Consider the following 17488-nt stretch of genomic DNA (forward strand, 5'->3'; position numbering starts at 1 on the left):
TACAGTGAATTCTTAGTCAAGGAAGATGACCAGATGATGGATTCTGAAGAGAAGAGAGTTCTGTGACACCTGGATAAATGAAATATAAAAATTCATTAGATAGTTTTATCTTCGTTTGACATTAATTTTTTTTAAAAAATCACACTATGTTGCATGTCAACCTGAGTCATGTCTGTAAAAGATAATCAATAGAAATCAGTTTATTGTTCTCTAATTACATGTATTGATTGATGCCTTTTAACATCTCTAAGCCATAGAGTAATGTTTCCCCAGTTGCCATCTGCAGTAAGTGACTTAATTAAATGGAAGTGTAGCTAAGACGATGAAGGGTATCTATCCTGCCTATTATTTATTTTCATATCTGATCACCATCATTTAGCTATATGTAAAATTATAGTCATTAATACATATCTGCAAACTTCTATCTTTGAATTGTTCCTGAAGAAGTCCTGCAAATATTTCACTATTCTACATTATGAATGAAACATATAAATTCTGAATTTAGAGGTATTTGCCTATCCCTTACAGATAAGTTGTTATTCTCCTAAATATTACATATTTTACAACATCTTCAATTACCAGTTTCTTTAAAAACACTGTTGGTAAGACAGGTTTGTGATTATTTCACTTCCCCAAGCTCCCTCAACAAATGAATTTTTCTCCATTTATTTGGCATCTAATTATATGCCCCTATTAAGTTTATGTTTAAATCTCCCCTTTGTATGCCTTGTATCCAATAAAGTTATTATTTCTAAACAGATTGTATGTAAATATTGTTAAATATAATTCACTTAAGGTAGAGAGGGGTGTAATCTATTCGGAGAGTAGGTCTGAATTATTAAGGGATATAAATACATTTTGCCTACTTGGAGCTCTGAAGTATCAAAATCCATTGATCATTGTCGTAAATCCAAACTGCCTCCCTTGTGAGGCTTACTCTAAACTATGCAGTAACATTTTGGAGGGGGAGGGAATGGGCCTCAAAAGGTGGACGGGAATACTACTAAGGTTAACGTTTATTTAAGTTTTAACAATTAGTCCTTATATTTATAACTATTTGCCAGCTAAATAGGATCAATATGCAGGAAAAAGGGAGTGTTATCAGTATTTCATGATGCTAGTTAACATGTATTTTGAAATGCTGTTTCATTATTAGCTCAATAGTATAATGTGTGATATTATAGATAAAAATAATGTCTTTTTTTATTCAAAAGAATTGGTAATAACTGATAAGAGTCTAAGATTCTTAAGAACCTTACATCTGTTTTCTTAGATTCTCACTTGACGAGGGCATAATAAGAGAAAAGGGGCTCGGTAAATATTTGTCAAATAAGCGGTTTTTTTTTTCTAACGCATTTTCTCTGGTATATAAGGGGCGGCAGAACACGTAAGGGATACTTAGTGAATGTGTTTATTTTAATAGAGACTATTTTTATTTAAACATGAACATGTAGAAAGTTGATATTTATGTATATGAGGATAGGTAAGTGTTGTCCATAACTTTCTCAATTCTAAGATCTTTGATGGCATTCCTTTGTCTTTCTTTGTAGAGCCTAGTACAGTTGCTTATATGGCAATATACTTCATCAATTCTAAGATGCTCTCTTTTTTAACCTTTAAACATTATTTGGGTATAAAAGTAGCTTAAATGTGTTTTCTTGTTTAAACTGCTAGTAAATAGTACTGTAGCCTAATTTGCTCATTGACGTGTGATTGGAAAATTTTAGCTTACTAAATTAAATACCCAAGTTTATCTTAATAACCAAACCCACCTATTTAAAACATTGAATTTAGTGTTATTTAAGGCTCTGTGTGCTCATACACTTTAAAAATTATTATATATGATTTTTGGTAAATAAGACAATATTTAGTAATTTGTGAATGTGGAAAATGAATACCATTTTTAGTTCAATGGTATAGAATAAAATATGATATTTTAATTTTAAAATGTCTTCTTGGAGTTCTTGATTCAGATTGTAATCCTAGTTTTTCCTGCTCCTTCCATAGCTTCCTGCAGATTTCACAAAACTGCATCTTACTGACAGTCTCCACCCACAGGTGACCCACGTTTCTTCTAGCCATTCAGGATGTAGTATCACTAGTGATTCTGGGAGCAGCAGTCTTTCTGATATCTACCAGGTAAGACGATGTTTTCCTTGTCATTTGCTTCATTTTCATTTATTCCAAGAAATTTTAAGGTTCTCAGCTGATAGAATCTATAAAATAAATATATGTGTATATTACATGTGCATGTAACTACATAAAATATTAATGTTTATTTCGTATATGTTATTTTTAGGGTGTAGAACTGCTGTCTGATTATACTGCCTCTGCTATGATGAGTTATCAAAGTGTTCCTTTTTTTATTTGTATAAATTTGTGGGGTAAAAGTGTAATTTTGTTGCATGGATAGATTGCATAGTGGTGAAGTCAGGGCTTTCAGGTTATACATCACCCCAATAACTTACATGGTGCCCGTTAAGTAATTTCTCATTATCCACCTCCTACTCCCACATGCACTGAGTCTCCACTGCTTATCATTCCACACTCTGCGTCCATGTGTAAACATTATTTAGCTCCCACTTGTGACTGAAAACATGGTATTTGTCTGTCTGTGTCTGAATTATTTCAATCAAGATAGTGGCCTCCACTTCCATCCATATTGCTTCAAAACACATGATTTCATTTTTTATGGCTGAATAGTATTTCATTGCGTATATGTACTGTACTTTATTCAGTCATCCATTGATGAACACTTTGGTTGATTCTGTATCTTTGCTATTGTGAATAGTGCTGCAATAAACATACAGGTGCAGGTATCTTTTTGATACAATGATTTATTTTCCTTTGGGTAGATACTCAGTCATGAGATTGGTAGATTGAATCGTAGTTCTACTTTTAGTTCTTGGAGAAATCTCCATACTGTTTTTCATCAAGAGGTTGTACTAGTTTACATTCCCACCAGCTGCATATAAGTGTTCTCTTATCTCCACATCCTCACCATCTGTTACTATTTTTGTCTTTTTCATGACAGCGATTCTGACTGGTGAAAGATAGTATCTCATTATGGTTTTAATTGGCGTTTCTCTGATGATTAGTGATATTAAGCATTTTTCATATGTCTGTTGGCTATTTGTATGTTTTCTTTTGAAAATGTCTATTCATGACCTTTCCCCACTTTTTAATGGGATTAATTTTTTTTGCTGTTGTTGTTATTCAGTTGTTTGAGCTTCTGGATATGAGTCCCCAGTAGGATGCATAGTTAGCAAATATTTCTCCCATTATACCGATTCTGTGTTCACTCTGTTGATTATTTCTTCTACTGTGCAGAAGGTTTTTAGTTTTATTAAGTCCCATTTGTCTGTTTTTGTTGCCTGTGCTTTTGAGGTCTTAGTCCTGAATTATTTGCCTAGACCAGTGTCCAAAAGAATTTTCCCTAGATTGTCTTCTAATATTTTTATAGCTTTGGGTCTTAAGTCTTCAATCTGTTTTGAGTCGATTTTTATTTATGCTGAAAGATAGGGGTCCAGTTTCATTATATGGCAATCCAATTTTCCCAGCACCATTTATCGAAAAGGGTGGCTTTTCCCCAGTATATGTTCTTCTTGGCTTTGTCAAAGATCAGTTGGCTGTAAATACGTGACTTTATTTCTGGGTTCTTTATTTTGTTCCATTGATCTATGTACCTATTTTAATACCAGGATCATGCTGTTTTAGTTATTATAACCTTGTAGTATAATTTATTCTTTCTGCTCAAGATTGCTTTCACTATTCAGGCTCTTTTGTGGTTACATATGAACTTTAGGATTTTTTTTTCTAATTCTGTGAAAAATGATGCTGGGATTTTGATAGGAATTACATCCAATCTGTATATTGCTTTAGGCAATATGGTCATTTTAATGATATTAATTCTTTCAATCCATGAGCATGGGATGTTTTCTCATTGTTTGTGTCATCTACAATTTCTTTCATCAGTGTTTATTATAGTTTTCCTTGTAAAGCTCTTTCACCTCCTTGGTCGAATATATTCTAGGTATTTTATTTTTTCTGTAGCTATTGCAAATGAGATTGCTTTCTTGATTTTGTTCTCAGCTAGATTGTTATTGTTGTATAGAAATGCTACTGATTTGTGCATATTGATTTTGCATTCTGAAACTTCCCTGAATTCTTTTATCAAATCTAACAATTTTTTGATGGAGTCTTTAGGGGTTTCTATATATAATGAGATCATTCCATCAGTGAACAGGGATAATTTCACTTCCACTTTTCCAGTTTGGGTGCCTTTTATTTCATTCTCTTGCCTAATTGCTCTGGCTAGGACTTAGAATACTATTTTGAATAGGAGTGGGAAAGTGGGCATCCTTGTTACAGTTCTTATGGGGAATGCTTTCAACTTTTCTCTGTTCAGTAAGCTGTTGGCTGTAGGTTTGTCTTATATTACAAGTTTTTCTTATTAAAGTCCATACTGAGTGTGACAAAAGGAAGGGCCTAATAAGACTGGATCATTGAATTAGCTTCCTTGTGTTTTTAAAAAATTACCTTTAGATTTAGTATCTGCTTAAAATAAATTTTTATGATACTGAAGGATAGAAAATAAGCCAGAGCTATGGGATTCCAAAACTGTTTTTAAAATAAAATAATTTTAATTGTTAAGAAACATTTTATTAGCTTTGAATGTGCAAATTTAGGAAAAGAGACTGAAATATACACAAATATCCTTATTTGGGCCTTCAAATACATTCTGTTACTATTGGATTGTATATGGTTTCAAGCAAAATAACATTATTCTTACTTTACAAAGAATAACTCTTGGCTTATTACGAACTGTGCATGAAATAACCATAAAAATAACTTTCTTTAGAGACAATATACTTATGAAGGATCATTGTTGTATTTAGTCAGTGCTGTTTTTATTTTTTTAATTATTGAAAGTTAGTGAACAATTAAGAATACCATCAATACAAGACATATTCATTTAGGTCCTAAATTTAGTAGATCTTGAAAAATAATTTTCTTCTAAAGAGATAGTATACTAGTTATATACTTTTCTCAGTTTACCTCCTCATCACATGCACACAAACACACCATTTATTCTGAGAGTTGATTTTTCTAAACATTTATTGAAGAGTTCCCTTGTGTAAAACAATGAACAGTATACATAAAAGTTGTACTTTAGTTTATATTAATTGAAATATTATGGCAGAGCCTTTGTCCTCTAAACTTTGAGATTATTATTATACATCTTGAAAATCTATAGTGAGAATACAGCTTGAGGTTACAATTATCACTGTTCTCATCAAATAAATACAAACTTGGATGAAACTCCTAAAAGGTAAATCTATTAAGATAATGAAATAACTTGTTTGACCAGGCGCAGTGGCTCATGCCTGTAATCCCAGCATTTTGGGGGGGCCAAGGCAGGCAGATCACTTGAGGCCAGGAATCTAAGACCAGCCTGGCCAACATGGTGAAACCCCATCTCTACTAAAGTGCAAAAATTAGCCAGGTGTAGTGGTGCATGCCTATAGTCCCAGCTACTCGGGAGGCTGAGGCACGAGAATCTCTTGAGCCCCAGAAGTTGTCACAGCAGTGATCCGAGATCTCCCCACTGCACTCCAGCCTATGGGGCAGAGCAAGACTCTGTCTCAAAAAACAAAAAAGTAATTTGTTTGTATAATCGATTGAGGCATATTCTGAGGGGAATTCTAGTCATATGTGCTTTTACCTTGAATAGGCTAGATAAGTACATGAGGAAATGCAGATGGTACTTCTGCCCCTGGTTATCATCTGATTGTCTGTGAAACCAGAGTGTGGATGAGAGTTCCTAATTGCTCTAACATAGTTGGAGCTTACAGCCTGCTGTCTGGCTTTATCTTTGGGTGTAGATGAAGAAGAGGATCCTTGTGCATCATTTCAGTTGCTTAAGTGTCAAAGCTATTTGTTTCAAATTTGATGACAGGCAGATAGCCTGTAAGTATATATCCATCATAAGGAAAAATCCATAGATGTATCTAAGGATCTAGTTATTGGCTGTGCAAAACTTAACATTTAGTAGAGATTTTCAGTAGACCACTTCTATTGTCTTTGAATCAGAACTTAAAATGAGAAGTCTGACATGCACCTGGTTCAACTTCCAGATTTGCATTTGAATCCTCTGCTTCTCTCCTGTGAATCAAGCATCCAGTTTATTCTTGAACAATTCCAAGGGTGAGCAACTTTCTCCCCTAGCAGCCTATTTGATCTTCATACAGTTCTGATTTCAGAGGTCTCCTGTCACATTGAAGTGAGAATAAATGCTCACAAGATGGACACAGAGAGATTGAATTTGGATGCTGTACACCAGGGAGATATGGATAGAATAATGTTGCTGAGATGGTGGGAAGAGAGGAATTCATGAGTGAATTCTTAGTCATTCTTAATTACTAACCTTAAGAGAAGAAACATTCTTCTGTTTTAACAGGAACACATCCTGGGGAGTTTGGGAGTTGTGGGAGTTCCTGTCTTAGACTTCTGTTTTCTCTCGGAAGAGTTGAGTTCATTTGTTGAGAGTGAGAGGGTTGGCAGGTAGAGAGTTTTAAGGAGAGAGAAGTTTTGAAATAATAGTTGCAGAGAGTAGGAGAACAAATTGACCAGAGAAATGGAGATTCAATTGAGTTAGTGCCCTCAAATATAAAGTGATTTCCCTCTGCTCTGTTAAGTAGTTTTCTCCACAGTAAGCACAAAGAAAGCAAGGTTTGACTTCACCCAGGACTGAAGTTTGTTAAGTGAGTGTAATACAAAGACAGGTCGAGCAACAAGGCAAGCGTTTTCTAACTGCAGATCATAGCTTTTGTATGCCTTCTGCCTGGAATGTTTTCTCCTAGCTTGATCCTTTTCAGCCTTTGTTTTCAAGTGTCATCTCCTCAGAGTTGTTCCTTTATAATCCTCTGTAAAGGAAGTCCTCCATTTTGATTCCTTTCCTGCCTAATCTTTTTATTTCCTTCCTAGATGCCAATTGAACCAATTATTAATTTTTATGTTGTCTCTCTGCCTAGAAGAATGACACCTTCAAGAAGGCAGGGAACTTGTCTGTCTTGTCTCTGTATTTTCCCCTAGAGCCTAGTCAGTGCCAGGAAATTTTAGGCATTCAGTAAAGATGTGTTGAATGAATGTAATTGAAATAATAGACTAGGGAATATAAGCTGGATATGAAAGGAAGTTAAGACAGGAGGTGTGAACACTAGACACAGAAGGTAGTAGAGTTTTGAGCGAAGATCCTTCTTAAGTTGAAAAAGGGTTACCTTAGAAGCAGATGGGGGCAGGTTGAAAGAATAGAAGGTTGTTGGTGATTGAAAGCTTTAATGCCTAAGTTAGTGATACGAGACAACGCCATTTCCAGCCATGATAAGGTCCTGGTTAAATGGTATGGCCATCAGGATCAGAGCGAGTGGCTTAGGCAAACCGGAAATAGTTGTACAAAATAGATCAATAGAACAGAGAGTTCAAGCAAAATTGAACTCGTGTAAGGATGTAATATGTAATAGAGGAAACTTCACAAATCAATAAAGAAAGTGATGGATCATTCAATAAATGGTCTTTGGGGTTGGGGAATCATTTTGTATTCTCATTTTGTATCATAATTAAAATAAATTCCTGATAAACTAAAGAGTTAGCAAACAATGTTTTAATAAAGGATCAAAACATTTTGTAATTAGAACATCAATTGATAAGAAGATTTAAAGTCAGAATATAACTGATTTACACAAATAAGAAAAATACTCAGCTCACAATGTTAAAATGTTCAAAGGACAGTAGTTGGTAACTTACAGAAAAGAAAATGCAAATGTCTACACCTTAAGTAAGTATTTGAAACATAATAGTAATTGAGCATATAAGGACTTAAATATGAAATTATTCTGCCTATCAAATTAGCACAGATTTTCTTACTTAAAATAAGCATTTATAGACATTTTTATATACTCCTCGTAGGATTATAATTTTGGGGAAGCAACCTAACGATTTACATTAAGAGCTTTAAAAAATTGTTCTTCTCTTTTAGGCATATATATGCTTTTAATAAGCAAAACTTTTTTGGCAAGTGATTTTAAAGTGCATACTGATAAAACATGCAGTATTTGATTTTTATTTTAGTTAAATTAATACTTCAGTAGAGCTTTATGGCATAAAAATTTTTTGTTTGTGAATTTTCTTGATTTTTTTTAAAAAATGTAAAATGAATTGGTTTTAAGAACTGTGTTCACAATAACAGAATGTATTTAGTCCCTTTTGATTTAAATAGTGGAGCTTTCAGCATTGATCTGAGAGTATTGTTTTTAAAAGAATATCACTATTTAAATATTAATGGACAAGAAAATCTATGTTAGTCAGTACATGTATAAGATAAATTAAGACAGGAGTTATTTGGCTAACTTAACTATGTAAATCTTTCTCCTTGTTCCTGAAACAAATATATCCAGATAAGCTTTTAAATATAAAGCGTCTGTTTTAGTGTCTTTATTTAGAAAAAAAGGGTTTAAAGACATGCGTGAGTCTTAGTAGTGTTGTTATTTGGAGGAAGCTAGAAAACAATAAGTGTTATGTTTATAGGCAAATATGTATTTAAACTTTTTATCTTTTATGACTTAGCAGAGTGGAAAACATTTTATTACTGTATTATATTTCAACTTTTTTTTAATAAGACTATTGAGAATGTCGAGCGAAGTGCAGAGTAGTTAGTATTTCTTGGTTGGTCACACCTGATTTTGAGTCCTAGCACAGTTACTGTGTTTTGTTTTGCTTACATTGAACAACTTATTTAATGTCCTTGACATTTTCTCCTCTGTAAAATAGGGTTAGTAATACTAACTTGCTGAATTGATATGAAGATTATTATGTTTTAAAACATTAACTTTAGTGCTAGACACATATGATAGTCATTCAATATAGGATCACTATTTTTATAATTGGTGTATGAACCAGTTGACCAGAATGTATTTGTGCAGTTAGTCTAAGATACTATTTTACAAATATATAAGGAGAGTGCGGTGTTTAACAGAATTTTGTGGGGTTTTTTGGTCAAACTCCACAAATATAAATTGCGTGCAAGGTTCATTGCTGGTATGGGGAGAGGTAGAAGGTGTACAAGTTCTAAGATGAAGAATGTATCCCCTTGAGGAAGGGACTTTTGATCTAGCTTGAGACTGGCTTGCTTTCTCCCTTATTTGATCCAAAAGCAGTCGTATGAATAGTAAGAAGTTGTATCTACAGTTTACATCGATGATAAGATGGGCTTGTGGAGGTTAAGTGACTTTGCTAAAATCACATCATGAATAGTAGAGGTGAGATTTGGAGCCACAAAACTGAGTTTGTTCACACAGTAAATACTACATTCTAGGTACTCTTCTTAAGTTTAGTACTCCTCCTGGAGACCAGTTTGTGTTCCTTAAACTTTTAACTCCACTTAATCTGTAAACATCTTGTCCACAAGGCAGTGTTATTATGAAATTAGTAGGTCCCTGAAAAGTTGTTTATCACGTTCTTTTGAAGAGTATGATTTAGAGAATCTGTAGTATTTTAAGGTAAAATGGTTATTTATTCTAAATAATAATCTCTAAATTTTTGGTTTAGTAAATGTTATTTTATGAATAGTTTGTTTCTTAAAGCATGGAATGCACATAGAGATAGCAAGCAACTGTGATCTTTTAAATAAAGTGGAAGGTTCAGTTTGGGAGAGATAAATCCAGTTGACAGTTGAAAGTCTTTATGTTCTGCTTAAGACTTAAATATAAATAATTTAAATGATAATTATTTCTTTGGGATGGTATAAAATATATTCCATCTTTTTGCATACATTAGATGTTTTAAAATTGAAAAACCATTAGTTATATAAATTATTGAAAATATTTTTAAAATTTCTGTCTTTGGTAGTGTCCTTTCTTCACTCTATGCTAATATTAAAGAATGTTTATATAGAGAACTGATAATATTTTTGAAAATATAAGGTGATGAGTAATAAATAGTCTTCAATGTGAAGATGAAACTGAGGTAAAAATGTGATCATAGCAAGCATTAGCAAATTGTATTTCTAGACTTCAGGGTCAGGTGCTGATAACAATGTTGACCTATTTTCTCTAACCACAACCTTGGCATACTATATCACATCAAGTTCTACTTCAGTTTCCTTCTTAAATCTAGCAATGATTCAGTTAATTTTGAGTTTAAATTATGAGATGTGTTTCTGAGTGTGTCACAGTTCTGTCTGTATGGGCTGCGGTGGCTTATTACTCTCCTACCTGCAGTATCTCTGCTTATAATGACCAGGCCATTGAACTTTCATAAACATTAGGTTTTCTGTCTTCAATTATTTTCCCCTTAAGTTTCTTTTTTAAATAATATATGCATTTTAGTTCAGGAAATTGTACCTAAAGAACAGAAAATGTGATAAAACTCATTGTTAACACATACTTGTATTATTTCAAAATGTAGGATTAAATCTTATGTTCTGTGATATGAACCGGGACTTTACAAATCTGAAACTTTGTTTGTAAGAAGATAGCACAGGCTGGGCGTGGTGGCTCATGCCTGTAATCCCAGCACTTTGGTAGGCTGAGGTGGGCAGATCACTTGAGGCCAGGAGTTCAAGACTGGCCAAGCCAACATGATGAAATCCCGTCTCTACTAAGAGTACAAAAATTAGCTGGGTGTGGTGGTGCACACCTGTAGTCCCAGCTACTCGGGAGGCTGAGGCATGAGAATTGCATGAATCTGGGAGGCAGAGGTTGCAGTGAGCCAAGATCGTGCCATTGCACTCCAGCCTGGGCAACAGAGCAAGACTCTGTCTCAAAAAAACAAAAAGAAAGAAAGAAAAAGAAAATAGCACAATTTATTCTGTAAATATTAAATTATAGGAAAAGGATAGATCCTTATATAAGCCACATTCATATTCAGTGAATGTTAAAAAGAGACAGATTAGATTGCGATTAAGACTCTGAAGCCAGAATTCCTGGGTTGTAGTCTTGATTCCACAGTTTATCAGCAGCATGACCTTGGAAAAATTATTTCTCTTCACGTAAGTGTTAAGAGAATAATAAAAGTTAATAATGGCTTTTACTTTATAGGGTTGTTTTAAGGATTAGATGAGTTAATAAATACATAGCAATTAGAGCAGTACCTGACACATTGTAAGTATTTAGTGTTAGCTTATTATTATTATCAAAGTCAGTATTTTATATTTTTATCTTTCTTTTAAAAAATATTTGTTTTTTCTTAAAAAAGGTATTATCTTTGAGAATTGTATGGGCTATGATTTGAAGTTGAACTTTGTAATATACGTTTTCTACAAAATTAATAATTGTATAATAAGATGTTTTCAAGATTTTAATATTTCATTTGGAAAAACACTTCTGTTCAAGATTGATGTAGTTAATATTTAATTGAATTCATGTTTACTATGCTTAACTGATAATTGAAGTCTAGGTATATAATGTCAAATAAGATCTGTATGAGATATACATACATATTGCTGAGATGATAGTCACAAAAGGCTACACGGTGACCTAGAAAGGATAACTGTTCTAGGATTGAGCTAGTTCAACAAAAGAGACCATCTTGAAATGTGTGACTCCAGTGACTTAGAAAATTTGCAGGTATCTTGATAACATGAAGTTTAGTGATGTGATTACCTGTGTTGATGAATGGGAAGAAAGAGTATGTTGCCTTTACGTGTATGGTCTCCTATAGTGTTTCTCGATTTATAGTTTAATGGTGGTCATTGGGATAATCCAACTAATTGTTAATGTTTCGCTTGCATATTTATCAAGTTACCTTTGATTTGTGGCTCATTTTTCCATAAGGACTGTCTAATTGGGGTAAAATGGTCCAGGCTTCTTGGCATTAATAAATTCACACCTATTCTGCAAAAGGAATTGCTCAGAATTGTCACCCTTAAGCTGTTAGCCTAAGCCATTCTCTTTGAAGAATGGAGTGAAAACAAATACTATCTTTTTCTTCTTTATTCTACTATGTTTCAAATGCCATATGACAGCTAGGATAAGAAATCAAAATTACTGAGATAAAGTTGTTATTCCTGACCAAAAATTTAATAGGAGGTGGAATCACTCATATTTTGTTAAAGTAATTGTTATATGTAGTTTCTGGTGCATACATAGTTGTTGGATGGAAAAATAAATATAACAAAACCATTATTTTGAATGAGGCTTGCTCTTGTTTCTTTGGGCCCCAAAGATTTATTTACTTAAAATAGTTTTTAATTTTTGTGTGTGTGTCTTAAGGCCACAGAAAGCGAGGCTGGTGATATGGACCTGAGTGGGTTGCCAGAAACAGCAGTGGATTCCGAGGACGACGACGATGAAGAAGACATTGAGAGAGCATCAGATCCTCTGATGAGTAGGGACATTGTGAGAGACTGCCTAGAGAAGGATCCAATTGACCGGACAGATGACGACATTGGTAAGCTTGAACAGGAAAATGAATCTACGAGCAATTAAAAAGATTTAGTGGCAAAATTGTCTGATGAAATAGAGCCCAAGACTAGTAGGCTTTAAAAAATCATTAATTTATTAATTTCCTTTGTATAAACAGTAGTATTTGTTGGACAAAAATTGGAAAAAATTAGGTTTACTCAGTCTTACCTTCAGGAGTCTACAAATAATAATGTGAATGAAACTTCTTAGTAAACCCTTTCCACATAAACCCTTTCTTAAGCTTAGTTTATGACAAAAAAAAAAAGTTAAAATGAGCCTTTCAAGCAGTATTACTTCTATTAATTTTCTCATGAGCACTGTTTTTATTAAGCTCATGTTTTCTGTATGTAAACATAAAGGCAGTTGGTAAAATTGTCACAATGATTTGCTTCTACTCTGGTTTTGTGTGAAGACGCAAGTGGGTGGAAGGAGACAGCAAAATGTCAGGTTAGTGGCATATAGGCTGTGTGATGGTTGAGACTTTTTTTCTTTCTTTTGCTGTTTTTGTCTTTTTTTTTTAAAATTTTTATTTTATGTTCAGGAGTACAAGTGCAGGTCTGTTACATAGGAAAACCTGTGTCATGGGGGTTTGTTGTATAGATTATTTCATCACCCAGGTTTTAAGCCTAGTACCCTGTAGGGACCAGCCCCACAGGGTCGGTGGGTCTCTCTCCATGTGCGGAGACGAGAGAGTGTAGAAATAAAGACACAAGACAAAGAGATAAAAGAAAAGGCATTTGGGCCCGGGGGACCACTACCACCAAGTTGCAGAAACCGGTAGTGGCCCCGAATGCCAGGCTGCACTGGTATTTATTGGATACAAAACAAAGGGGCAGGATAAGGAGTGTGAGTCATCTTCAATGATAGGTAAGGCCATGTGGGTCACGTGTCCACTGGACAGGGAGCCCTTCCCTGCCTAGCAGCCGAGGCAGAGAGAGAGAGGAGACAAAGAGAAAGACAGCTTATGCCATTATTTCTGCATATCTGAGACTTTTAGTACTTTCACTAATTTACTGCTGCGATCTAGAAGGCAGAGCCAGGTGTACAGGATGGAACATGAAGGCGGACTAGGAGCGTGACCACTGAAGCACAGGATCACAGAGAGACGGTTAGGACTCCGGATAACTGCGGGCGAGCCTGACTAATGTCAGGCCCTCCACAAGAGGTGGAGGAGCAGAGTCTTCTCTAAACTCCCCCTGGGGAAGGGAGACTCCCTTTGCCGGTCTGCTAAGTAGCCGGTGTTTTTCCGTGACACTGAGGCTACCGCTAGACCATGGTCCGCCTGGCAACGGGCATCTTCCCAGATGCTGATGTTACTGCTAGACCAAGGAGCCCTCTGGTGGCCCTGTCTGGGCATAACAGAAGGCTCGCACTCTTGTCTTCTGGTCACTGTGTCCCCTCAGCTCCTATCTCTGTATGGCCTGGTTTTTCCTAGGTTATGATTATAGAACGAGGATTATTATAATATTGGAATAAAGAGTAAGTACTACTAACTAATGATTAATGATATTTATATATAATCGTGTCTATAATCTAGATCTAGTATAACTAACTATTCTTGTTTTATATTTTATTATACTGGAACAGCTCATGTCCTCGGTCTCTTGCCTCGGCACCTGGGTGGCTTGCTGCCCGCAGTACCCATTAGTAATTTTTCCTGAACTTCCACCTCCTCCCACCCTCTAACCTTCCGAAAGGCCCCAGTGTGTGTTGTTCCCCTCTGTGTGTTCATGTGTTCTCATCATTTAGCTCCCACTTTCAGGTAAAAACATGTAGTATTTGGTTTTTTGTTCCTCTGTTAGTTTGCTAAGGATAATGGCCTCCAACTCCATCCATGTCCCTGCAAAGGACATGATCTTGTTCTTTTTATGGCTGTATTGTATTCCATGGTGTATATTTACCACATTTTCTTTATCCATTCTATCATTGATGGGAATTTAGGTTGATTCCATGTCTTTGCTATTATGAATTGTGCTGCAATGACTTTAAGTGTACCCAGAGGTTAAAAATTTAAGTAGCTTTATATCCACCTTTCCATCATAGCAAGAGTTGGTTGTGTAGTAATTGTTTTGGATTTGAGTATGCTTCCCAGACTCTGGCTTGTTTCTTAGAACACTGGAAATGAGAGCAACTTCCGTTGAGAGTCATCCTTCCACGAGAGTTCCAGGGTCCATAGCCACCCTTGCCTGAGCCTCGCTTGCCTGTTGTACCACTCCCCCAACTCTTGGGCCAATACATATTTGAAGGGCAATTAAATGAACTGAATCTGTTGGAATTGATAAAGGATGGTGTGGAGTGGCTTGTTACATGAGTTTGAGTGACACAAACATGTATGAGGAAAAACTTTCACCATTTCAGCTATATACATATTCTAGGAAATTAAAGGCAAAAAAAAAACAAAACCTTAGATTAGACATTCAAAATTTAATTGAAATAATTTATGGGAATGGAATTGCTAACTCTTTATAGATGAATATTGTATGGTAATTATTATTTATTCATTCAGCTAATGTGGGTGAGCACCTTCTATATACCAAGCAGTTTTCTAAGTCCTGGCAACTCACTCAGTGCTGAACAAGGGCAAAAGTCCTTGTTCTGTTGCAGTCTATTAGGGGAGACGCGTGATCAGCAAGTGAACAAGTAAACCGATTGCAGGCAGTGAGTGCAGTGAAGAAGAGTAAAGTAGAGGCTGGGCTGATGGAAGCAGGGGAGTGGCCTGAGTGGAATGGTTCTGTTTCACCCCCTGAAGACTTAGGTTTGTACTTTTCCTGTTTCTGATATCGCATGTTGATCTGATTTACAATTTCTAAAAACGGGTTTCACTCTCCAATTCCCTGTTCACTTTCTTGGGTCCGATACCACATGTTCAGCTGATTTCCAGTGTCCAAAATTGCATTTCACGTTCTCATTCTTTGCCCTTGCCAATTTATTTCTTTTTAATCCCCTGTAGTTTTAAAGAAGTAAGTTGGAAGTGTGTTCAGTTTACCATTTCAATTCAGAATCTTTGCTCATAGGTGCTTTTAAAAAAAAAAATAGGTGAAACGTTGCCTATGAATAGATTGATTTGGAAGTTACCATTTTGTAAACTAATATATCTTTTTTGAATCTGTTCAGTTTAAAATAGTTGTGAAGAAAATGCTGATTATTAAAATACATGTCTGTCATTCTTGGAAATTTAAGACTTTCAGTTGATAGCTGAGAAGCCCTCTTTCCCAGAATCTCTAGAAAGCAGCAGCCATAGTGATTCCTACAAATAAATAAAAAGCCATCTTTAAAAAAAAAAAAAAGTGCTTGTCAATATAATTGCTACAGGGAGTAGCATTTATTTGAATACCAGTTTACTTGCAAGCAGTGACAATTATCATGTTTGCAGCTATCAAATATACATTTATTTAAAGCAATAAATCACTGACATTAAACAAGTCCTAAAGGGTGTTGTTTGTTCTGTGTAAGACCTTGAAATATTTTGTATTCTGTTTCCCTGAAAATAAAATAGGTGTGAGAACTGTTTAGCTCTTGTTAAATGCAACTCATCCTCCAGGATTTAGTTAAAATAGACACCCTTTATATAAAATACAAACATCTGTATGATTGATGTTTTCTCTAGATGCCTCTTTTCCTACCCAACTTCCTCTTCCCCTGAAAAAAAGGGACAGATTATGTCCACGTGCATGCATGTGAGTGTGTGCATGAGTGTTTAAGGTGAATCAAATGAAATTGCTAATATTTGAACATATTTTTGCGAGCTGCAGGAAGAAAAAAATTCCCTTTGGGTTCTGATAGATTTCTTGGGTATAGTTTTGTTTCAGTACTTTGAAGGAAGGGACTTTATCATATTAATTTTTACCCTGGAACTCATAACTTTGTAGGTACTCCATTATTGAATAGTTATAAAAAAATTTTTTTTGTTTTGAGAGTTTGACACAGTAAAGTAGAAGACTACTTTGATCTCTTTTAACAAGCCCCGGGTTTTTAAAAAAAATTAATAAAACATTTCTTATATAAAATTGTATCAAGCAAACCAGGATAAGCTAATTTTCTGAATTGGCTTCAGCTTCTGGTATCTATAAGTTAATTATTTGTTTTTTTTTTAATGGTACATTGTAAATAAAATGTTTTTAAAGCTTAATATTTTTCCATAAACATTAGATAGGTCATAATAGTGTATCATTCTAATAGGTAAGGGTATAATTCTATAGATTGTTCTAAGAAATACAAAAGAAAATTGTCCTGTTTCTCCCATCCGTGGCTTCTTTTCCTTTGTCCTGAGGATTTTCCTAGTATCCATCCCAGGCTCTGAATTCTTGGCTATCCTAAGCCCTTTTAAGTCTGTATGATACCTATGGCATTGTCAGAGTTTTGAGCCCCCTGTAGCAGGAGTCTCCACCCCTGGGCCACAGACTGGTACTGGTCCCTGACCTGTTAGGAACTAGGCCGCACAGCAGGAGGCGAGCGAAAGGTGAGGGAGCATTACCACCTGAGCTCCACCTCCTGTCAAATCAGTGGCAGCATTAGTTTCATAAGAGTGCAAACCCTACTGTGAACTGCATATGCAAGGGTTCTAAGTTGTGCACTCCTTATGAGACTGTAATGCTTGATGATCTGAGGCAGAACAGTTTCATCCCAAAACTATCCGCCCGCACCCACCGAGAGTGGAAAAATTGTCTTTCACGAAACCTGCCCCTGGTGCCAAAAAGGTTGGAGACTGCTGCCATATATATTTATGATTGGTTATAAAATAGGTCATTATTTTTAAAAATTGCTCCAATCATCTAGTATAATATAGCATAGAAATTATCTAAAAACCAGTGATACCATTATTGAATCCTTGAAATCTTAAAATGAAATCTTAGATGCCATCTGGTTTAGCATTTATGTATTTCTGGTTTTTCAGCTGAGCCTGGATAATTATGTACATCTACTATTTGATCTTTCTGTCTCCTTTATTCTTACAATATATGATACGCAGATATCTTCTATCCTGTGGTTTTTTTTTTAATGCTAGCCGCTACTTATATATCACAAAT

The 17488-nt window shown here is 35.0% G+C and overlaps 1 protein-coding gene across 18 annotated transcripts in view; it reads left to right on the top strand.

Moving 5' to 3' along the window:
* The window catches only part of RAPGEF2 (Rap guanine nucleotide exchange factor 2), a 253188-nt gene that overhangs the window by 195647 nt on the left and 40053 nt on the right, over positions 1-17488 (top strand). For all 18 annotated transcript variants that reach the window (XM_031010191.3, XM_031010192.3, XM_031010193.3 and 15 more), the window contains 2 exons: positions 2008-2139; positions 12270-12447. In XM_031010191.3, coding sequence (XP_030866051.1) covers positions 2008-2139; positions 12270-12447 — 310 coding nt within the window. The remainder of the gene's footprint in view (positions 1-2007; positions 2140-12269; positions 12448-17488) is intronic.

This window comes from Gorilla gorilla, chromosome 3, assembly GCF_029281585.2.
Source record: "Gorilla gorilla gorilla isolate KB3781 chromosome 3, NHGRI_mGorGor1-v2.1_pri, whole genome shotgun sequence".
NCBI lineage: Eukaryota > Metazoa > Chordata > Mammalia > Primates > Hominidae > Gorilla > Gorilla gorilla.